Here is a 24,533-nt window from a genome sequence, read left to right as displayed (position 1 = left end):
TGTCTAGGAAGTGTGGGTTGCAGGGTGTGCACTCTGTTCAAATCACTCTACTCTCACATGCCAGCCTTTCAACTTGGGGCTGGGGTGGAAACGGCAGGGGTTTGTTTACAGGTGGGGATGGCAGAATCCCCTGGGCACTGACCCAATATTTCTCCCGTGTCCTCAGCAAACAACTTGAAAATGGGAGCCTAAGTCACCTGGCCAATCCCTCCACCCCTGGCGATCCCAGAAATGGGCAACTTACTGAGCGGGTTCATGCCTGCTCGTTCTCCCTGGGGGAAACTGTACCAAGGCTACCATCTGCAACAAACCAGGAACATGTGACACTGAGTGGCCTTGACCCAGAGAACTGGCACCTTCTCCCGTATCCTAGCTCCCTGTCCCCTCTGGCCCCCAGAATAAAGAGCAAAGAGTTTGTTTGGCCCTGCTTTTTGCTTTGTGGGTGTCTATGGCCCAGGTGAACTTATTACTGGCCAACGCCTTCACGCAAAGTCCCTTTCCCATAAGGCCTGGCTCCTGCTGGGCACCTCTTTGCAATCCCTCAGCTATCCACTAAGAAGGGCTCTGATGCTGATGCACCTGGGCAGAACCGTCCCAGGTCTTGGTTCCCCAAGTCACAGAACATCGGAGGTAGAAGGAATCCAGCAGTGGCTCGGAGCAGATAAGTGACTTACACAAAGTCCCAGGCTCATTCTGCTGACACCCACCTCTCCCCATGGGGGGCTGAGCCATTGTGGAAACTTCCATGCCTGCTCCAGCAGGACCTGGTCTCCTGTAGAGGAGCAGGGAGCTGGGGGCAAGCACATCAAGAGCTGGGCCCACTCTGAGACGCTTAGGGCCATGTGACTCTGTGTACGCCCCCAAACCTCTCTGGATTGGTCTATAACTTGGGAGCTAGAACCGCAGCTGCACGGCTTCTGCTCTGCCTCCCTCACAGAATTGCCTTGAGGATCCACTGAATGCATGGAGGAGGAGAAAGGGCTTTGAGGAGTGAACAGTGCTGCAGAACCCAAGCCCACCCATTGGTCATGTGAGCCACAGCTCCACGTCCCCTGGGTTACGCCAATATTCCTTACAACTGGAGAAAGAGTGGACATGGGGTGGAGCGGGAGTGGGGTAGATATCGGGGTGGATAGCGGTTTATCCAGTTTTACAGAGGAGGACACGAACTCTGAAAGAAGGTGACAGCTCCAAGGCAGGCAGGTTGGAAGTGGCGGAACCAGGCTGCTGACTTCAAATCCCACCTTTCCTCCGCTCCCTCCAGCAGCTGCTTCTCTCTTTGCTGAGTAGAAAGGCCAGCACATCTAAAAAGGAAGTGCACAGCACTCCTGCCCACCAGGCTGAGATGCATGAAGCAAAATGGACAGCTAGCTGTAACCAGCTCTTTTTCATAGAGGCTTATGTGCTAATCCTGTTATTTAAGTCCTATCAGTTAATCCTCAGAGCGACTTTATTTGAGAGTGATACAATTATCTCCATCTTAGGATGATGAAACTGAGGCTTGGAGATATCAAGTAACCCACCCAGGATGACACAGCTTCCACGCGGCAAAGCGAATTCCAACCTAGCTAGCTGCCTCCAGAATGATGGTCTGAGCCACCAGGGAGGATAGGGGAGAAGAAGCCTGAGCCCCAGGCAGGTGGCATCCTCAGACAAGGCAAAAGAAGAACTGATAGTTCTGAGAAAAGGAGGCACTGGACCCCACCCCACCTGCCTCACAGGGCGGTGACAATGATCCCAGTGAAGGTGCTTTATAAATTGGGAGAGTGAAGAAAGAGGCACGTTATGCAGAGAATTCAGCTCTCCAGGGAGGAGTCTGGTTGGTAAAATATCTGTGTTCAAGTGGAATTTCCAAAACTTCAGTCCCTTGGACCCAAAACTCTACTGGTCCCAAAACTCTGCATCCTTCCCCCAGCCAGCTTCTGCCCTCACCTAGCGTGCAAGCCCCTCACAGCCCACCAGAGGGCACCGCACAACACGGGATGGATGACCAGTGCATTGGCTCTGCTCCCGGAGCCGCTGCACACCATCGACCACAAGGGCTTTTCTGCCGCCCAACGGAGCAGAGGGATGGAGGGAGCAGTTCTTAAAGTCATGCCTTCACTCCCTGGACATGCTCCTCTATCGCTACCAATTTCTTTTGTGCCTTCACTATGTACCAATCATGTTAAGTTCTTCACACGCACCATCTGGTTACATCCTCACCAAATCGTTGTGGTAGGTACTATCATCTCCACTTTGCAAATGGGGAAACGGAGGCTTAGAGAGTTTAGGTAACTTGCCAAGGATTACAGATCCGGTAAGTGGCAGAGCTGGGATTAAAATCAAGCCAGCCCCATCTGACTTCAGGGCCTCTGCTCTTACTCCAGCCCCAACTTGTGCCTGATCATGGTATCCCACATCGCTCCTGGGCCTCTCAGTAGTGGTCCATCATCCCACAGGTACTGCCTGCCTAGAAACTGGGCTTCCCAGCTCAGGTTGTTGGTGGCACCCTCACCCCCTGCAACACCTCTACTCCTGCCCACACTGCCCCCAGGCTGGTCTGCTCCCCCACTTCCCCAGACTCCCCCACTGGCCACTCCCTTGGCTTCACCAGGCAACCAAGACTGGCCTGCTCACACAAGGCAACATCTTCAAACACACTGGGGTCCTTCTCCTGGAGGGGACAGCAGTCTGGCCCAGGAATCCTGAGGCTAGACTAAGCGCCAGCAGTGGTGGTACCTCACAAGTACCCTTGAGCAAATCGCTACCCCTCTCTGGGCTAACCTTGACTCCTAGACTGAAAAATTGACTAGAGGACCCACAGAGCCTTCTAGCTCTGGGCTGCGTGGGTCCAGAGCAGTGTGTCCTATGGTGTGTGTTGAAATGGAGAGTGGGGACACAGGAATGCTTTCTGCCTCTGCATAGGCTTTAAGTCTACTCAGCCTCCACTTCACCCCACCCCACTGATTAATCCTACATACCCTCTTCCTCTTATCTCAATGTTCTACTCTCCCTCACTCCATCACACACATACACACACATATGCAGACACATGCACAGACATACACAGACATATACAGACATATACACAATGCATGCACACATATGTACAGACATACACACATAGCCATACTTAAAGACATAAGTGTAGACCTTGTACAAACAGACACAGACATGCACACAGACAGGTGCACACTCAGGCCTACCCATGGAGACATGCACAAACAGGCATGTGCATATACATGCAGAGACATGTCACAGACACAGGCTTTCTGGCCAGACTTTCAATCAGGCAGTGTGTTTAGGGGTGAACAGTAATTCCAAAGCTCTCTGGTCTCCACAGTCCTACCTTTGCAGTGGGGGGTTCAAGAGGGTGTATTGGGCCAAGAAGAATGACAGTTGCACTCCAAAGCACCCCAGGGGCCTCTGTGGGCAAAGCTATGAGAATAACTGAAACTAACACTTGTCCACAGCTGAGTCTGGGTTGAGGAGGAACATCCAGGTGATCAGGGATCCCTAAATCTACATTTTACTTCACAGTGTTCTCTGGATGCTTCTGTCAGGTCCTGTATGCCAGCTGGAAAGGCTTCAGAGGAAGGTTAGGAGGGGTCCCTGAGCTCAGCGAACCTGAGCTCACCACACTTAGCCATTGCTTGGCTTCTGTGTGCTGTGCAGACCAGAACTACCAGCCCAGGAAGGGGGCCAAAGGCAGGGTCAGTACAGAGCATCATCACTCAGCCCAGGAGTGCCCCTGGTATATCTGGGGTCTACAATAACACTGGATGGTCTTTTCCCAACATTGGCCATCTGTCTGTGCTCTGCGAAAGGACCACAAATTCCAAGTGTGTCAGAGCATAATGTCACTGGAAGGGGTAACCCCCTCATCCATTCATTCCTTTACTTATTCATTCATTTAACAAGGACTTAATGAACTACCAGGTGCCACGTACTGTGCTAGAGGTTAGGAATTGAGAGAGAGAATCCTTTTGGCTTCAAGGGGTAATCGGAAGAGTAAACTGCAACACAGTGTGGTAAGTGCTACTGAGAGAGGCAATCATCTTATGAAGAAGAATAGTAATATTGAACTTCTATTGAGTTATACTTCAATTTCTCAGGCACTATAGGAAATGCTTTCACTCACTGTCCATTTAATCAGCACAACAGTCCTACGAGATAGACTCTAGCATTATTCCCATTAAGCAGGTGAAGAAACTGAAATGCAGAATGATTCAGTAATTTGTACTGAACTGAAATCCAAAATGCTCCAAAATCCAAAACCTCTTAAGTGCTGACATGATGCTCAAAGGAAATGCTCACTGGAGCATATCGTATTTCAAATTTTGTGGATTTGGGATGCTCAACCAGTAAGTGCAATGAAAATTTTACAAAATCTCAAAAAGTTCCAAACACTTCTGGTCCCAAGCATTTCGGATAAGGGACACTCAAGACGCATGTGGTGAAAGAGCGAGGCCAGGGCAGAGGCAGGGTTTGAACCATGACATTGCTGAGTCCTGGAGACTCAGAGTACTATGGGAACAGAGAAGCATCCGCATCAGACAGCCATGCCCAGAGTGATGAAGTCACACACCAGTAAGCCTCAGAACCAAGGCCAGAAACCGGCCATGGAGCAGGTGGGTCCCAAGCCCTGGTTCCTATAGGAACCCATACATTTCCCATGCTACTCTTTGGGTTTACTCTGACAACTGAGGAACAAGGAAAATGCCTTTTTGTCTTCTGCTAAACTCTTTCCCTAGGAAATCTCAGCTTTTCCAAAGCTTCCATTTCAAATAAGTCAGCATCACCCAAATCTGTATCTTCAAAACCTTCACGGGCATTACAGAGTCACTCATCCTTCATGTGTATCCAACTCAGTGTGTCCAAACCACGCTTGGGCTCCCTCTGCATCCCTCTGCACCTAACCTGCTCTTCCTTCCATGTTGCCCGTCTCAGTGAGCAGCCCTGCCTGCAGCTGAACAAACCTACCTCTGCCCCATAAACCAGCTTGATCTCCAATCACCCACTTCTCTCCATCCCCCTTACCCTGCTGCGTTTTCATAACTTGGCCCTCCATCGCTCTAGCCTGGACTGTGCCATGCCTCCTATTGGGTGACCCTGTCATGCTCATTTCCAATCCATGTCCCACCCTGAAACCAGAATAATTTTTTAAGAAAAACCGATACTATCAATTCTCTGATTGAACCCCTTTAACAGCTTTCCACTACCCTTATAAAGTCTAAACTCTTTCACCTGAATTTAAAAACTCTCCAACTTCACCTTGCCTCTTGTCACCATCCCTGCTCTTCCTATCTGTTAAAATATTCATTTCGGTCACACAAACATCCTTCACCTCATTGAAAACTGTTTCCTTGCCTCCAGAGCTTCACTCCTCGTTTGCCTCGGCTTAGAACACTCTTCCCACTCCTGACTTCTCTGCTTGGCCATCTCCCACTCATGTTACCAGTAATGGGTTAGACCACGGGTTGGCAAATTTATCTGCAAGAGACTAGATAGTAAATATTTTAGGCTTTGTGGGCCATGTACGGTCCCCGTTATATATTCTTCTTTCAAAAAAACGTATAGCTCTTTACAAATGCAAAAATCATTCTTAGTTCACAGGCTGTACAAAAACAGGCCACAGACTAGATTGAGCATTTAGGCTGTTGTTTGCTGAGTCCTGGTTTAGGCATCGCTTCCTTCACAAATTTTTCCAAGGCTGTCTGTCCCTTAGTGTCTTGGGTGCCCCTATATATGTTGCTACAATGCTCTGCACTTGCCCTGCTGTGACAGAGCTTATTAGTGTTCACCAGAATTCACGCTGTCCTCTTCCTGGGTTCCCTTCCTTAGTGACTGAGTTCTGGCCAATGAATTATGAGCAGGAATGTGTGTCATTTCCAGGGCTGGCCCATACAACTCCCTCACACGCACTGCTTCACGTCTACTCCATCTGGTTGACTGAGGATGGAGATGATCCCCAGAGTAACCTTGGAAACCACATGATGAAGACGGCAGAGTCACTCTCAGCCTGGATCCCAGAGTGACTGCATAGAGCAATCCCTGCCCCTACTCCTTCCCCTACACACACACACACACACACACACACACACACACACACACACACACAACCTGCGACCATGCTGAACTATTACATGGGAAAGAAAAATTTTCCACTCTGTCAAACAATGATATATGGATCTACTTGTGACTGTAGCCTGGCCCACCCTAGCACACTCTCACAGCACTTAATCACACAATCACAGCTCATATGAGTGCTTATTTAAGCTCTGTTTTCTGTGCAAGAATAGGGACCTTATCAGTCAATTCCACCACTGTCTCAAACATCTAGCATGAAGCATAGCACACTCCCAGCAAATAATTGTTGAACAGATGAGTACCTGGGATCTCATTTATCAGAGAGCCCTTGATGCCATGCCTGGGTGGGGGCAAGTATTGAAAGGCCAGGAGCACAGGGGAGAGCACTCACCTTCTTTGCTAACACCCAGGCAGCCCTTCAGCTCGGGCAGTGAAATCACCTTGTCTTTGTTCAGGTCACAGTAGTCAGTGAAACGCCGGGCACATTTCTTGGGCTTGGCTTTCTTCTTCACATAGCGCTTGAAGGGCTTCATCTCCCGCTTGTTAATGTCATTGCTGCTATTGCTGTCCAGCTGGCTGAAATACCAGTGCACCACCCGCTCCTCCAGGGTGTGGCTGGGGTCGGGCTCTGAGAACCTGGGCCATGGACAAACACCCCCACCCCAGAGAACACCACTCAGGATCTTGCAGGAAGCATCAGCCCTGGTATGACTGCCCCCGGGAAGGTCAGGTAGAAACAGCTCCTCCAAGCCAAAGTCCACCCAGAGCGGCTCAGTCTGTGATGGCATCAAGCCATCCTCTCCAACTCAGATCCCAAGATTGGACCACTCTTCTCAGGGCTCCCCAAGTGGGTAATCCTTATTACACAAACATGCCTCACCCTCTACCAAAACCAGAAATGTTCTTGTACACAACGGGTGCTCAAGACAAATTGGCTTGATCTAATTTGCTGAATAAACCAGAGCTGGAATCCAAACTGTCCTTCCCCTTGCCTAGCACTCACTGCGGACCAGCTGCTCATCACACGTAAACATGTGCCCTGGGGTGGATGTAACTGTGGGGAAGATGCTGTGAGCACCCACTGTACACCCAGTGCCAGTCCAGGGCCTGGAGGGTGCACCCCTGGCCTCAGGTGGCTCACTGTCTCTAGTAGACAGAGCCAAAAAGGTGAAAACAGTCATGACGACTAAATGTGGGGTGTGAGGTTCCCATGGTCCATCACTGCTGGACACCCCATGCAGTGGGAACGGAGAGAAGAAAGCAACTGGGACAGACACAAACAAAAGTTCTAAAACTGGAAAAGCCTAGACCTACTGGGGATGAGTCTCTCTAGCTGGAGGTTTTAGTCAGGGGGTCTGGGGCGGACCCAGGAAACCACATATTCACCAGCATCACCAGGTGATTCTGCTGAGAAACGCTGGACTGGAGTCACCAAGAACACTTCCTGGTGTCCAGATGTAGAGTCACAAGCACGTCTAACACAGCCCCTCATCAGGTTACAAGACCAACATCTACATCTACATGTGTAACTACATGCAATGGCCTACCCATCTACGTTATTTACTTAACTGTGTCCTATTTTCTCCCAAAAAGGAGTCAGGGTGATAACTACTATTTACAATTTTTAAAGCCAACAATGGGTCTATGATAGAGGGGCTTCCTGGGATCACTAACCAGGAGAATGGAACCCCATGAGCCCCATGGCTCCTGTTCCCAGGGTTTGACACTGAGTGTATGTGATCTAGTGTATGTGATCAGGTGCAGCTTCCCCTGGGGAAGGAGAATAAGGTTGAGGTTGGGAGTCCCACACATTCACATCCTCAGTGTGCAGGGCACTGGGACAGAGTGCATGACTACCAGAGGTCAAAAGATGGGCAGAGGGCTCACTGTTCCACAGGGATCCTAGACCAGGGTCCAAGGCCTGTCTGCACATTCTGAAGCTGTTCCTGGTGGGAAAACTATTCAAGGCACTTGTCATGCCACCCTCTCTTCTCTGGGGTTTGCTGAGTTTTCCAGAAGGGAGATAATCTCTGACCCTCCCCTGTGAACAAGCCAGCAAACTCCCTCCTCTTCCATCCCCCCAAATAACCTCCAAGTTCAGCGAAAAGTAAGTTCCATTATGGAGGGGAAAAACAGCCAGTCATCCATCCTTGTTAGATGCCTATTCCTAATTAGGTGAATTTCAGTCTTGGGCAGGTACTCCGGACATCCTGGACTGATTCCAGGAGGACGCAATTAGTGGATCTGCCAAGGGGACCTCATCCTGACAGGTTTAACTCAGAGAGTACCTGGCGGAAGGTGTGAGGGGGCCATGGAGAGCTGCCAGCTGCCTCTAACTCTTAGGAAATCTGCTTAGTCTGTCATGGAAACCAGGCTCAGGAGGTCTTTGAAACAGGCATGAAGTTATTCACTGCAAAACTCAGATTTTGTCTCCGCCAGCATACACAGTATTCTGAGGTTTTCCATCTTTCCCTATTTTACCTGCAATATTCACTCTTAAGATGGCCCCTGCAGTGTATACCAGTTGCAAAGGCAGAAAATTCTGTTGGAATGCTGTTGGTGCAGGTAGGGGAGTGACCTGCCTGTCTCTGCCTTTCCCCAAATAGCAGGGAGGACACAGGCTGCGGGGGAGAGACGGAAGGCCCCTAAGGAAGGAACTCGGTTCTCTCAGGCAATGGGGGAGGCAGTCAGGGACCTTCCCACTCAGCCCCTCGCCAGGAGCCATGAGGGTTCCAAGGCAAAGGCAGCTCTTCCTTTAACCTTTAGGCTCAGTATAGCGTAATGTCTACCTAGAGGCTGGAATAATAAAGCCTCAGTCACTGAGACGGGAAGGGATGAGGTCATCCCACCCAGAGGCCCTGCCAGGGGAGGCGCGCTCCCTCCAACACGTGTTTCTGGGGCTCCCGCCTGTCCAGCTTTCAGCAACTCCACTGATAGAGCTCTGCCACCCTCCTTTGCGCTGTTTTGCAGCAAGAAGCAGTTCTTCTTCTGACTTTACAACCTCCAAGAGTTTCCTTACATGCCTGAGAGTGACCATCATCGGGCTCCTGCCCCTTTCCCTGCCTTTCTTCTGATTTTCCCTTCTTGACATCTCCTTGCCAGAAGAACAACATTTTGACTCTCTTCACTCCCACCAAGACCTCCCAGTGCAGGGCAGCCACAGCTTCTGATTGCTGCCCCCCACCCCGCCTGGCTCCCAGCCAGGGTGGAGATGTGCAGCGTTCACTTCCTCAGGAGAGATCCTCTGAGCCCCTCCAAGGAGTGCCTCTGGGCTCCGTCTAACACTGCCATGACCCACAGCCTGCCCTGTGAGGCCCAAGGGTCCTGCTGCCTTCCTCCCTCCTTCCCAGCTAGCATGATACTCTCTGCTTCTGAACTCCTTTGGCTGCCAAAACAACCCCCAAACTCCCAAGTAAGAGAGCCCTACCTCTACCTGTAAGCTGGGTAGCCCTAGGGTCATCTTTGGAATTCAACACTTTGGCCAGGCCAAACTCCAACTACATTAATAGCAGAAATTTTCAGCTTTGAGTCCATGAGGGATTATGAACCCTCTGAGAGCCTACACAAAGATATGAGCTCTCTCTCTAGAGAAATGGACATACACAAAGAAGTCTGCAGATTTTAGGAGATTAATGGACTCCCTAAATCCCATTCAAAGTCCATGGACTCAGGTTAAAAAGAAAAAAAAGACAAAAAACAAACAAACAAACAAACAAAACCCTTGATCTAGAGGAATGGAGGCTCTAGCCATGGCCCAAGAAGAAGATGCTTAAAGAAGATGGAGTGAGACAAAAGACAGCAGCTGGAGGGGTTTGGGGATAGTTTCCCTACTTCCAACAAAACTATTGAAGGCAATGGATTTAAAAACTCTGTAAATCAAGTTTCTGACCTGGCAACAGCCTTAAGTCACAGATGAGGTTGACAGCAGGTACCCACTATGCTTTGTACAAGCTCTTGGCTAAGACTGAGATCCAGCAAGAGTCCTGGCATAGCAGTAAGTGTGTGCAAAAGAAGACCCAAGAGGCCTCTGTTAACTGAACAGAATCTGAGATTTTTCCTGGGGGAGTGCTGGATAGACATGGAGCAGGGAGGCCTCCCCCAGAGCTTCAGGAATCTCTCGAGCAGTCTTTGCTGGAGACTTTCCATCACAGTTAGACCCCCTCAACCACAAAGCCATAGCCCAAGAAAGCCCAAAGCCTTGCCCCTTCCCCTCCCAGTTCCAGGCTTACACCGGCCTCAGGCTCCCAACCTGTCTCACATGAGCACACATATATTCCTGGAGGTTAGGACTGCTGGATTCAAAGCTGCTCATCAGGCAAAGGCTGGGGACCTAAGTAAGAGGGAGCAAGGGCTCCGCAGGATCAGCGTAACAGCACTCACTTGTCCACACTGCAGACTTCTCCACGGGTAAAGTTCTACTTCTACTAAAAGGGCTCACTAGGTAGGTAAAATATCCAAGTTTCCTTGGATATGGTATGAAAAGACACACCCAAATGATACCAAATTCCAGATTTTAGAAGACTATGGTTCAGACAACATGAGCCAGACAATGCTAGTGTCTGCCCTACCTCTGGGCTGTTTTTGTGGCTGTCCTGTTGACTTCTGCCTCCAGGATGAGGAAACCCACTAGAGCCAAGTTCCTCCCCAAACTGGCCCCACGGAGCCTTCTCCCAGTTTCAGAGGTGACACAGGCCACCCTTCTCCCACAGCACTTTCAGTTTTGCTTCTGCAGCCTCAGCCTCGCCAGGCCTTGGCTGCAACGCACAGCTGGAGAGCCAGCTCCGCTTACCACAAGGAAACCTGCTTTGGCCAAGATCTTGGGCCCAGTTCTGCTGTCCTAAGCAGTTTTAGAGAAGGTAAGGCGGGACTGCCTGGAGGCACTAGCCAAGCCAAGCAGACCAACTGAGCCCCGTCTGGAGTTGGGTCCAGGCCCCGCCAGCTGTGCGGGTGCGGCTGGGAAATGCCAAGTCAGCCACATTCCAGCCTCTTCCTTGCAAAGCCATCAACGGGCAACCACACTGGGCAGGAAGGAGGAAGCCACAGTACGGTCTCCCCTCGGGGGACCACGTGAAGGGCCAAGAGGCTCACACAGCCCTTCCCACCTCCCCTCAAAGTTGACTTTCCCTAGGGGAGGGTGGAGCCAGGAGAGGGTTCCCCTGCTCTAGAAGACTCTGCCGGCTGAGATCTCAGAAATCTTCCTTTGGGACTGATAAATGCTAATGGGTGCCATGGGAAGGCTGATCTAACGGGGAGCACTGCCTCCTGGAGCCCTGGCCAGAGGGGACAAAGGGATAACTCACTCACCCAGAAAACATTCACCGTGAGGGACTATCACCCAATGATATTTGCAAGGCACCCCTTCCCACGCAACTGCCATAGAGTTTTCGCAGACACCCCATTCTACTCTGCCTATTTTTAGATATTTGTGGCACTGCTTTTTGCTACTAAATCAGGCCAGAAAAGGGAGTAGATGCCTCCCACTCTTCCACTCCCCACATCTAGCAAGTCTTGAAATCCTATTGATTTCTTTATAAAAGCTTCAGCAAATCATCCTTTTCCCACAGTCCATGCCCTCATCACCTCTCACATTGACACTTGCTATCATCTTCCTGCCTACCTTGCTCCCCTCCACTCCCGCTTCCATAGTGCCATCAGGATGACTCCGCAAAAATGTCCACCTAACCCTGCAGCTCCCTTCTGCCCTGCATCTTGAATCCCAGGGCGTGGCACCAGCTGGGCTCTGCCCAGCTCTGCAGCCTCATCTCCCCAACCCGACTCCCAAATGTGAACCATACTACTTCTTACAATTCTCTCCACACTCCCTACCCTGTTGAGTGTTCACAACTCACTACCCACATGGTCCCCTCTGCTGGAAAGCCCTTACCCCTGGTCCATCTAGGTCAGGCATTTCCCATTCATAAGTGAAGATGGGGCTCCACGGTCGCTCCCATGGAAAGCCTTTCCTCGCACGCCCTGGCTTCCCAGGGTCCCTACAACACTTTCTCAGCCTCTATTATCCCACTGACTTTGTACTGCAGTCATGTGGTTGTTCTGTATCTCCCCTCTAGGCCAGAAACTATCCCCTTTTCTTCAGATGCCCCAGAACCTAGCATGGAGCTCATACCAGGGGCAGGTTGAAACGTGAGAGTTGATGCAAAGCCAACATCTCCATGTCCGACAGGAAGTAGACTGGGAGGAAGACACCTTTTTTCTGTACTGTTCAAACATCTTCTATCCCTTTTTCCCACTGTCCCCAAGTGGGACTGTTTCCCTGGCCTCAGCTGATGTCCAGCTTTAACTACTAGAGTCTGAGAGGATAAAGGAGGGATCAGATGTGGCTTCCTTAACCTCATGCCTGCAGCCCCAACTCTGCCTGAACTCCACAGTCAAAGCCAAAACCCAGGATGCCTGGATTTCCTAATTGTCTTCGTCAGTCCTGTTCCAGACATGCTACCTGACCTCCAGCTTCCCCATGCCTCTGCTCCTCCATCACACAAGAGGGACAACTGGCCAAGGTCTGTCTGCATGGCGCTCCAAGTCCCTGGGTCCCGGCCACGGTGCCCTCAGGCCCTGGTTACAAAATAGCACCACAGTAAACTTGACAACTGGCTCCAGCCTTATACTTGGTCTTTTGGTGGTCGGGGTAGATCCTCTGATGTGTGCCAGAAAGAGGTCTTATCAAAACAGGAATCCATCCATCTATCCCTGTCCCTCTAGCTATTTATTCATTTAACATATTTTATTGGGCACCTACTATGTTCCAGGCACTAGTCTAAGCTCTGGGAATACAGGAGGGAAGAAGACAGAAAATGTTTCTTCTCTCATAGAACTTAAATTCTCACTGGGTTTGGGGAGACAGATAATATATCAACAAGCCAGCAAAGTATCAGACCGTTATATATGCTAGGCTGAGAGTTAAAAGGGGTGCTGAGGTACAGGGTAAACAGGCAGCTCTTGCAGATTGAGTGCTCCTGGAGAAGGTGACATTTAAATAGATAAGCAGGGGCCAGTCATTGGAAGATGGGGAACTGAATTCTAGGAGCAACTGACATACAGGTCCTGGAACAGACAAGAGCTTGACTTGTTCGAGGAACCAGAACTGAGGAGAACCAGGAGAACCAGTGCCTGGAACACAATGATGGGAAGGAAAGGAATATGTGAGGAGAGGTGGGGCCAGCTAGGTTGTCCTGAAGGGCCAGCCCAGGTCAGAGTTAGGGCTTATGCTGAATATAGTGGGAAGATCTGGGACGGCCTTAAACCCTCTTACTACGCTGGTAACCCTGGCAGCTACCTTCCTGGATAGCAGTTTCTCTCTTTCTTCTCCCTTCCCCCACCCACTTCCTTGATTTCTAAACTATTTCTTGGAGCATCTTGTCTGTCTTTTGACTAAAGTCCAGCCTCTAGGTAACATAACTACCAAAGGCAGTTCAAATCTTTCATTCCCATCAAAACCAAGTATGGTCAAGCTAATATGAGCTTAAAATGAAAAACATGTTTTGAAAACAATTATTTTTTTGAAAAATCTCTTCCAACTCTAAATCACACCTAAAATAGAATGGAAAAAAGATCCTCTTCCCTAAGGACACACTGATATTAAAAAATCATAAATTTCTTAGCTTTCATTGCCTGTAAAAATCCCTTCTGTCTGTCATTTGAGGATAAGGCACAAACCTACCTTCCTTCCCCTGGCAGCAGGGCCCATCTGCGTCCCCCACCTACAGCGGAGACCACGCAGTGCTCTTGGGAAAGCAGCCAGGGGGAGCTTGAAGTCCTGCCTCCTTAGGACTCAGGCAGAACTGCAGGTGGGACCCATGCAGGGTCACCACTGAGGGAGCCATGCTGGGGTCCTTCCAAGGCCTAGGCTTTTTCTCTTGGTTGCATTCCTTGCCTTATGGATAACAGTTCTGCCTCTGGGCAGATGCCGGGGAACTAGCGCTCCCTCCTTAGTGAGCCATAGAAGTTCAGAGGCAGGCTTCCCATCTCTGCCAAGCCTAGGGTACCTCCCTTGCTGCTGTAAGGAGACTAAACACCCCCCTGCTTGTCTCCACCAGTCCCTGCTGTGCTTCCCCAACTGGCTTCATAAGCAGAAGTCTTACTCAGCAAGTCTCACAGGCCTTTTGGGATCTGAGTCCTGCCCATCTCTTCCATCTCACGATTACCACTCTTACCTCCTCCGCTTCCTCCTCCTCTGACTATCCATCCCAGCCCAACCTAACTGAACCATAGACATGCACTTTCTTGGATCCACAATATCCTTTCATTCTCTCTGGAATGGCTTTCTCTTTTCTTTGACCGGCTAAGTCCTTTAAAACTATCCTTTAAAACTCAGCTCAGATATCACCTCCTCCAGGAAGCCTTTTCTGACTCCTTCAGACTGAGTTAGACAACCATTCTCCGTTCTTCCACCTCTGTCCTAGCACTCACCACAGATTTTGTAAGTATCTATCTATGGTGTAGTATCCCCACTAAGCTGCATCCTTTGAAGGTGGGACATGCCTCTATCCCCAGATACCTTGTCCTTAGCCCAGTGTTTGCTGTGTCTTCCATGTTCAAAAGGTGGTAAGCAGATGGATGAATGCACGCATGCATCTCCAACCAACTGGCCTAAGGGGCCAAACTCACGAGTGCCAGCAATGCTGGTTACTGGGGAGCATGTGCATTTCAGCCTCAGGTCAGGACTGCCTCAGCTACCACCTCAATTCCTGACCTAAGCTGGATTTGGCTACATGAGTGTCCAATTCCATTGCCAAGAGCTCCTTGGAATTCTCAGGATGCCAAAAAGGCATTTGGTTCCTGCCCTTTAGGAGACAAGAAAATCACAAAGTGCTTTGTGCTTCCTCTCTGTCCTCCCTCTCTGTCCTCCCTGTCCCCATGATATGCCCATCACCCTTCTTGCCATTCAGAACTCTCACTCCAATCCATCCCCTTCTGAGATTAAACAGCTGGAAGTCCCAGACAGCCCTGGACTTTCCTATAAAGCAGGTAACTAAAAGCTAGGGACAAGCAGCTCCCAAAGAATAGGGAAGGTAGAGGGGCAGGAAGATTTTTGGCAGAAGGCAGGTCAAAGCTATGGGGACATGGTTTCAGGAAACAGATCACCTTCTAGCCCTTGCCCTCCGCAAACCCTGCCCGCTCTCCCACCCTCCCTCAGCATCTGAAAAGTCAGGGGCCCCACATTTTTCTCCTGGGCCTGATTCCTGCTCACATTCTCACCTCCCACCTCCAGTGGGCGCTGCTGAGTTAATGGCCTGAACCATGTCAGTGGTGAGAGCATCCAGTAGGCTGGTGATAAACTCCATTTTCTTCCCTTCTGGACAGCCTAAAAGATAAAATGAGATTTGAAGGTAGATGCCAGGTTATAATCAAGTCAATAGCTTTCTCAACTACCATCCTTTCCTGAACTTCTCAAAGCCCTTCTTGTCCAGCCAAATCCACTTTAGGGATTTGTTTACTGATCAGAGGAGTCTCATAAACTTCCATAGTTCCTTTACCTATACCCCACAAAGGACCATCAGACCAAATAATGCTTTCAATTTTCTTCCATTCCACACATTTTTGCTAGACATCAACTCAGGCACCATGTTAAATGCTAGAGATACAGCAGTGAACAATACAGAAGGTCCTTATCCTTGTAAAGTTCACATCTACAGGGGAACCCAAGCTAATAGCCAAGCAGTCATCCTAAAGCGAGAAAAATACTGTGTTATGGGTAAGAACTAGGGGCTGTGGGAGCACAAGACAGGGAGAGAACCCCCAGTGGTCAAAGTTGACTTAAGTATACCTACCACCAGATCCACCCAAGAGTGTCCTCCTTTTTTCACTTCCCTCCTCATCCATCTTAGATTATAACTACAGCATCTCTCTTGCCAGTACTCTCAAGTCCTTTGTTCCTTTTTTCCTCCTTGTACTATTCCAGCAAAACACAGTAAAGCACAGATGAACCTTCTATAGATACGCCTTTTCCATGTCTACACTACATAGCTGGGGAAAACACCACCACACAATTGGATAAATGGGTGTTCTATAAAGTCACGATCACCAGCACCAGATGGGCCTTCTACACTACTCCCAATGCTCCTCTCCACAGCAACTCCACACAGAAATGAGCAACTAGCTCATTCTCTTCTGTCCCCAAATCCTCCAGGTCTCAGGTTCAACACTTGCTTCTCAGAGAAGCTGTGGAATCTAAAGTAAGTTCTCCCTGCCATTCTCACAGCACATTCTGCTTTTCCTCCAGAGTACCCACCATGACTATCTATAAATGCCCATATTCATTTATTCGTATCCTATCTGTCTCCTTCACTCTGTAAGTCTCATGTCAACTTTGACCACTAGATTATACCCAGTGCCTGGCACATAGTAGAATCTCAATTCACATTTGTTGAGGGGTTGGCTAAAAGGGATACCCTGGCCACCATGACTCCATTCTTGTGATGGGGTGATTTCTACAAACCTCGTGTGGAAACTCCCTGACTTTTGGAACTTTCTGCTTTCAGTTCTCACTTGGAGTCCTGATATGTCATGGAAAGGTGGCCCATTTCCCACCAGCACTAATCTGACTTCGTGCTGTGTAAGGAACTAATCTGACTTTGTGCTGTGTAAAGAAAACAAGATTCCAAGCCACCAACATTTAGTAATTTTACTGTAACCTGTAGGCAGAGATCACTATAAATAAGGGGAAACCCACAAAGCAGCCGTCTGGAGGTCCCAGGGCCCTTCCTATGTGTCTTGTGTCACACTCCATGATGGTCCTGTGTCACAGAGGTCATCTGCCTCTTCAGAGCAGGCAACAGACACTGTCCGCATCGCTCAGGACAGCCCCTCCCTGTAAGCTATCTTATCCTCACAGCCCTGGAAAAAATAACTCACAGTGCTCAACACATTGTCCTCATGGACCTCAGATGGACAACGCATTGTGGAATTGCAGAGACAGGATTTTAACCCAATGACTGCATTATAAAGACGAAGAGGCACAGGGAAGAGAAGCAACGTGCACAAGAGCACAGAGCTAATTAGGGATAAATCCCCGACCGGGATGCAGATCCCACGGCTCCTGGCTCCATCTTACATATGGGGAAACAGACAAAGAGGAAGCAGCTTCTTCTGCATGATGAGAGGGTGGAGGAACAGAAGGAGGTGACGGTGCCGGCAGGGCCAGCATCGTCTCCCACCTGGTAGCTCCCTGTCCTTGAAGGGGTCATCCACCTCTGTACTCTTGGCCCTGGCGTCGCTCTCACAACTGGGCATCACGTAGCTGAGAAAAGAGAGATATGGGGGGGTTGGGAGGGGCAGGCAACTGAGCCTACTTCAGTCACTACTGCCCAGCAATGATCTATGTTGTCACCAAGCCTAAAGCACCAAAGGTGGGCAGCACGATATCCCTTGCGCTGTCCGGCAGCTACAAGGCAATCTTAGCATCAGTGTTCCCATTGCGACATGTTCAGGCATGTCATTTCAACCACTCAAGCATAATAACAATGATACTTGAGCTGCACGCAGTATCTTTTTTGATCCATGGAACTGAGTGGCTTAGAAAGGGCAATAATCTCATCAGGAAACTGACGTTCAGAGAGGTTAAGTACTGTTCCAAGGTCTTAAGTTAGAAAGAGACAGGCCTGTGACCAGAATCCAGGTCCCAGGGTCTTTCTACCTGAAAGTCTTCTACTCGTTGAAAACATTGCTCTCCCAGGCACTCCCACCAAACCAGGGCAGGAACGCTGGGAGATGCCAGCATGCCTAACAGCCAGCAGGTCCCTTTTCCCAGGACTCAGCCTGGGGGGCTTACCGTGTGGAGGTCCCAGGCAGCGGGCGCCCTGTGTCCACCAGCACACACCAGCAGTAGCCAGTGGACTGATGGCACTGCACTGGCTTATAGAGTCCCCCAGGGGCACACTCAGGGATGACAATACCCTCACGGGGATTTTGCCGGGCCTCTTCCAGGGCACTCTGCCTCTCCTGGTCACACGAGTAGACTTTCTCTGCAAGAGAAGACACAGCCTGTGGTGACTATCACTCCTGTGATTTAACATTCCTGGCTTCTGTGTCCAGCACCCAAAGTAAGTAGCAAGGACCAGGCCTGGACCCAAGGAACTGATGAGCTGCCCCATTGATGAATTACCACGGAGAGCTGTCTCCCATGTCAGCGCACGCTGAGGGGGCTAGAGGTTCAGAACCTCCCTGTGGCCATCTCTGCTGCCAGCATTCATTAGCATTCCCACCAAATAGGTTCAACTGCAGCAACAAGCCAGCCAGGGACTCCAGGGATGCCCCTTCTCAGAGTGGCAGCTTGTCCGGAAGGTGGAATATCTTACTGTTTTCAGAGTGGCTCCTATGGATGCTGTCTATGGGCTGCAGGAAAGGTGGGTGCAGGAGCCTGGCTACCCTGCAAGCTGATACAGGAATGCCTGTGCACGTAGACCCTTCCAAGCCCAGACACAGCAGGATGGAGCCGTCGCCATCAGCCTCATGTGGAGTGACGCTCGGCACCCAGGAGGAGCAGAAACAAGGTCCAGCCTTGGCTCCTCCCCACCCTCCAACACTGCTGAGCAAAGCAGGTAGAGTGAATTTCAGTGAATTACACAATGCTGCTTCCATCCAATGGGAGAGAAAACAGGCCCAGCCGGATGGTGTCTGCACTCAGCAGCCTCAGGAACACATGAGCATGTCTGAACAGTCAAACCTGGTTTCCCCCGAGCCAGTCCCCGGCTGAGACAGTGCATGGTACGCTGTGTCCAGCATGGCCAGCTCCAGGGCGTCTCACATCTGCACAGCCGCTTACCTGAAAATTATTTCCAATCAACCACTTAGCCTGCCTGGCTTCCCTTTTTGTTTTCTTCTGGTTTTGTTTTTGTTTTAATTATTAAAAATAAATAGTGTTGGATTTCTTATTATAAAGAAGTTTTAAAAAAGAAACTTTGGAAAAACCTATAATCCTGCCAAAGTTAAACACCGTACCTTCCCTAGATTTTACGTACATACACTCATGGAAATACAGGTGCACACATCTTCTTTTTTGATAACAAAAGAATCACATCATAAACCTGTACTATTACTTTATTTTTCATTTACTTGTTTATTTACCCACTGTATTTTTTTCATACCACTATTCTACAACTCTTCTCTTGAAGAAGTTGACAGGAATGTAGTCTTGGGCATCCCACTGAATGTTTACAGATTGTTACAAAAATACCCTTCTTAAGAGCAAGGAGCTTGGTATCAGCAACCTGGAGAACCATGCTGTGCACTGAACAACAGCACAAGCAATCAAAATAACAGACACTCAACTCCACTTTAAAGAAGCCAAGTTCCTTGAAATAATGGCTCTGTTAATGACACACATATAGGTAGAGCGTGCATGTTTAAACAAGCCATGGGAGTACACAGAGACACAAAGTAGCTCAGTGCAGTTTTACAGATAAGTCAGATGACAGAAAAACAATGCTATGTCTCACTGCTAGGAAAATGCTCGAAAACAATAGCCTGGTGATTCTCGTTGCAGGGTAAAAATATTTCCTTAGGGGCATAAAAATATCTAAGGGCCAGGAGGCAGGCACATATAGCATATTCACTATTAAAATAGAAAATGTAATTTTGAATTTGGGAAGTGAAAAAAAAAAAAAAACTACTGTTTTCATAATGCAAATATAGAAAAGCTAAACAGAATCTCCTTGGCTAGAGGAAGAGGAGTTTCAAACAGCCGACAGACATCAGACTTGGGATTCTGCCTCCAACTGTGACTACCACCAGAACAGCATCTAGAGGCAGGAAAGAGACAGAAACTGAGCAGGGAGAGGGGCCTTGGGAAACCTGGCTTAAAGATCCAGCATTTTGACTTCAGCCCCTGGCTGGGAAGGTGCCATGGCAACTTCAAGAGGATTATGCAAGAATTTTTCAATAGCTCCCCCAACCCCAATTTGGTAGCCTTATTTTCCTACGTCGTATTTCATGCCATGAAAGAGGCAACAGAGGAGCAAAACCAAAGGAAAACAGCTTTTTACTGGCACCACGTTCATGTAACAACCTCTGACAGAGGCTTTAAATTAAGACTCTCCAGGCCAACCTTCTAAAGCTATAAATCTGACTGAAAGCAAGAGGCAAAGAGAGAAGGGGGGATCTTCCCCAGGGGCAGAGCGAATAATGAACCTGACTTCACACCACTGGGGGTCCCAAGACCCTAGGAAATGTGGACAGGAGCCATCTAAGAATAGGCACAGACCCGTGATTAAGGCCCTGTTGATGGATTTCTGGAAGTCCTTGAAGGCTGTTCTGAGCTGTTTATAGTCAGTGTCTATGAAGTTCCATGGAGAATAAAATCATTAAAATGCCAGGCTCAGTGGCTCATGCCTATAATCCCAGCATTTGGGAAGGCTGAGGCAGGCAGACTGCTTACCCCAGGAGTTTGAGACCAGCCTGGGTAACATAGCAAGACTCTGGCTCTGCAAAAAAAAACAAAAACAAAAACAAAAAACACAAAAAGTAGCCAGTGTGGTGGCACATGCCTGTAGTCCCAGCTACCCAGGAGGCTGAGGTGGGAGGGTCACCTGAGTCCAGGAGGTTGAGGCTGCAGTGAGCCATGATCATGCCACTGCACTACAGCCTGGGCCACAGAGTAAAACCCTGTCTCAATAAAATAAAATAAAATAATAGAAATGATAAAGCTCACTAATTTGGAAAAATGGGGTATAGCAAAGAATTTTTTTAAAAGCCTGAATGCAGGCTTTATTTTATTATTTTTATTATTGATTTATTACTTCATTACAGTATCTGCAAGTCCAGGTGCCTCTAAGAAAGAGACAGGAGTGATTTATCATAATAGCACTAACCCTCTGTGAAGAGTACACAGTGAGTCTGTCTCACAGCAAAGAGAAAATCTCCCTTAAAATCATCTTTACAACTAATAACAATAAAAACAAACATTCATTGAGTGATATGTGCCAGGCAATAGACTAAGGGCTTTACCTGATTAATCCTTTGCCCATATGAGGTAGGCACTATTATTATGCCCATTTTGTAGACAAGGAAACTGAATGTTGGAGAGATTAATGGATTTTCCCAAGTTCACTCAGCCAGGAGAGAGAAGGGCCGGGGATCCTGACAGTCAGGCTTGACTTGCTAACCTCTAGACAGTGTTGCCTCTAACCATTTGCTCTAGGAAACAAATAAATTTATTTTTACAGTGAGCTTTTCTATGTCAGTGTCTTTGTAGACTATCCCAAATCTGCTGCATTCAAAACCAAATGTTCTGGACACAGCACAGCCTCTTCTAAACAATGATATCTTCTCAACCTACGCAAACTACAGATCTTGTACCTGGATATTTTTCTCTCTTTGCCTCAGAAGCAGAAAACTTAATACCAAACTTAACTCACCCACCATTGCAGAACTATAAAATGAATAAAAATAGCTAACATCTGTTTGAGTATTTACCATGGGCCAGACTTGGTATTAGGTGCATTATTTGTATTAACTCACTTCAAATTCATTACAAACCTTTAAAGGCAGTGTTGTTATCCTCATTGAACAGAAAAGGATGCAGAAACACAGACTGGCTGAGAAATTGGATCAAGATCAAAGAACTAGGAAGTGGTAGAGCTGACATTTCAACACTGGCTGGGTGCTTCACCTCTCTGCGAGATCATCTTGACACAGAATAATCTGATTTTTATTCTAACCTATATTTTTCTTTTACTCAGTATAGTTCATCTCATTACAAAACAGTCCTCACTGAACTGTGCCTCCCTGTGATCATGCCCCTGTGTGGACCCCTCACATGGACTCTGGTTTGCTTTGGCCAATAGAATGTTGGAGGCAACGCTGATGCTGTGTGTCAGGCCGAGGCCTCAAGAAGACTTGCAGCTCTGGCTTTCACTTTTGTGGAAGCTGCCCTGAGATCACCAGGAGGAAGCTGGTCTCGCCTACTGGAGAACAAGAGGCCACAGAGAGGAAAGGGAAGCAACTCAGCGAGTAGATGTGAGAGGGAGGTCACCTTGTACATTCCAGCCCAGCTGATCCTCCCCCACCTGGATGAATCCAGGAGTAAATGCAGATAAAACAAGTACCCGGCCAACCCACAGACACATTAGAAAGAATAAATTATTTTTATGGTAAGCCAGTACATTTTGGAGCAGTCTGTCACACAACAACAGATAACTGAAACATCTAGACCTCCTCAACTATTCATCAACTTACCTTATACATGTTTTTGTAGCCCTGTAAGCCCTTCAATCAACCAATCAATTATTCTTGAAGGGCTTCTCTAGAGGTTATGGGTCATGCAGACGCTAATCAGTAACTACCACAGGTCATAAACTTATTCCATATCTGAGGACCCAAATTTGTAACTCACCCACCTTTGCAGAACTCTAAAATTTGCCATGTGCCAGACTCGGTACTGGGCAGTTTGCTTGTATTAACTCACTTCAAACTCAAACAAGCCTCTAAAATATGTTCTTCTTATCCTCACTGAATAAAGGAAGATGCAGAAACACAGACTGGCAGAGTCACTGGATCAAGATCACAGAACTAGGAAGTGGCAGACCCAAAAAGCCAGCCCACCCATGGGGCCACTGCCATCCTCTGTCCTTCTCGTTACCTGGATCCCAAATGCATGTTAAAATTCACATCTATCAGTTTTCTTAGGTACCAAGAAGTCCCCTTTCAGAATGCAAGACAGGGGACCAATTTCATGGGTCTCTTTGTGATCCTGGGTTCAGAGAGGGAGCTCCCCAGAAGTAGACACACACTGTTCTAAAATAATCTCTGCTCAGGAACATTCAGGGAGAGATGACAAGATTAGAAGGTCTGGCCAGGTATCTATGAGAATGGGCCAGGACCATCTGTAAACATCTGGAAGCCATAAACAGCAGGGGAAAGGGAACAATCAGGGCTGTCCAGTGGGGCATGGAAACACATAACCACACATACACACTCACACGCCTGCCTATAATCCTGTCCCTCAGAGGGTGCAGGGAAGTGAGAGTCAGGTCATTCCGCACTTGGCAATGAGTGGCTAAGACGTCAGTGACAAACCTCTGACTGCCTAAGAGAAGAAACACAAGAGAAAAACATCCAAGCAAACTGCCCAGTACCAAGTCTGGCACATGGTAAATACTCAAATAGAAGTGAAACCATGTCCACTCCTTGTCACCAGAAAGCACACAACCCTGTCCACCACTAATTGCACATGGCGAAGAAAGACCAAAGTCCAGCAGGAGTGGGCAGGGCAGGAGACAGGAGAGGAAAAAAGAGGTTGGACCAGATAAACATGAACCCTGTCTCCAGGCCCAGGGCACCGGTTCTTTCACATCCCACCAAGATGGGGTAAGCCTAGAGCACAGCTCTATCGGCCCTATCAGCTAGGACCAGCCCAGGCCTCTGTGCCTCTCAATTACTCGTGGTGATTGGGAACAAAGGAAAGCATGGATAACCTAAATACCCAATCTTGATGCTAGCCCAGAGTTTAGTCTTTTATCCCGGAAACCTTTTCTTCTTCATCATCTTTTTCCTTTCTCTTCTTTTTTGGTTTAGACCAAAAATGGCCAAAAAGCATAAACATTACAAGATTTGAGTTTCGGCTCTTTGGGCTGGCCTTTTTTTCTAGACACTGCCTTCCAGAGGAGGAACTGCTGAAGAAAGCAGCAGACAGAAAAGCTGAGATCCTGGGTAACCCAGCACCAAAGCACCTTCTGCACATGTAGTCAGCAGTTATTGGTTGGCCAGCTATGCTATAAACATTTTGGAGAAAGAACATGGGAACCTCATGGCGATGGAGGAAGACGGGGGTAAAGGGGGAGACGGGTGGAGAGAGAAGATGGTAGACAGAGAAAGTCTGTGTCACTCAGGGTTCTGCAGAGAAAGAGAACCAACGGAAAATAGAGACAGGTGTGTGTGTGTGTGTGTGTGTGTGTATCTATGTATCTATTTGTTTTGGAAGGGCCAGCACAGGCACAAGCGCTTGATATCTATAGATTATAGATACACACACATATACATAAAGAGAGAGAGAGTAATATTTTAAGGAATTGGCTATGTAATTATAGAGGCTGGCAAGTCTAAAATATGTTGGGCAGGCCAGTAGGCTAGAAATTCAGGTAAGAGTGATGGGGCAGTCTTGAGTCCAAAATCAATAGGTCAGGTTAGCAGACTGGAAACTCAAGCAGGATTTCGATGTTACAGTCTGGAGGCAGAATTCCTTCTTTTTGGGGAAACCTTAGTCTTTGCTCTTAAGCCCTTCCACTGATTGGATGGGACCCACCCACATTATGAATGGGAATCTGTTTTATTTGAAGTCAATTGACTGTAAATGTTGACCACATCCACAAAATACCTTCACACCAATATCTAGGTAAGTGTTTGACCAAACAACCGGGCAGGATGGCCTAGCCAAATTGACCTATGACATGAAGCATCGTAAAGTCCATCTGAAAAATGAGTGCAAGAAAAAAGGCTAATCTTACAGAGAG

General features: G+C 48.4%; 1 protein-coding gene across 14 annotated transcripts in view; it reads right to left on the bottom strand.

The window, feature by feature from the left end:
* SMOC1 (SPARC related modular calcium binding 1) overlaps nt 1-24,533 on the bottom strand; it is a 150,438-nt gene that overhangs the window by 2,372 nt on the left and 123,533 nt on the right. For 4 of the 14 annotated variants that reach the window (XM_028851625.2, XM_028851626.2, XM_028851628.2 and 1 more), the window contains exons 8-13: nt 18,752-18,850; nt 17,858-18,050; nt 17,244-17,326; nt 15,286-15,391; nt 6,464-6,708; nt 245-300 (exon numbers count right to left, since the gene is read on the bottom strand). In XM_028851625.2, coding sequence (XP_028707458.2) covers nt 254-300; nt 6,464-6,708; nt 15,286-15,391; nt 17,244-17,326; nt 17,858-18,050; nt 18,752-18,850 — 773 coding nt within the window. In that variant the 3' untranslated portion in view covers nt 245-253. The remainder of the gene's footprint in view (nt 1-244; nt 301-6,463; nt 6,709-15,285; nt 15,392-17,243; nt 17,327-17,857; nt 18,051-18,751; nt 18,851-24,533) is intronic. The other 10 variants (XM_015143979.3, XM_077941301.1, XM_015143982.3 and 7 more) reach the window with 3 other exon arrangements.

This window comes from Macaca mulatta, chromosome 7 (assembly GCF_049350105.2).
Source record: "Macaca mulatta isolate MMU2019108-1 chromosome 7, T2T-MMU8v2.0, whole genome shotgun sequence".
NCBI classification, from domain to species: domain Eukaryota; kingdom Metazoa; phylum Chordata; class Mammalia; order Primates; family Cercopithecidae; genus Macaca; species Macaca mulatta.
The sequence above is the reverse complement of the archived record's forward strand: the minus strand, read 5'-3'. Positions and strand labels throughout refer to the sequence as shown.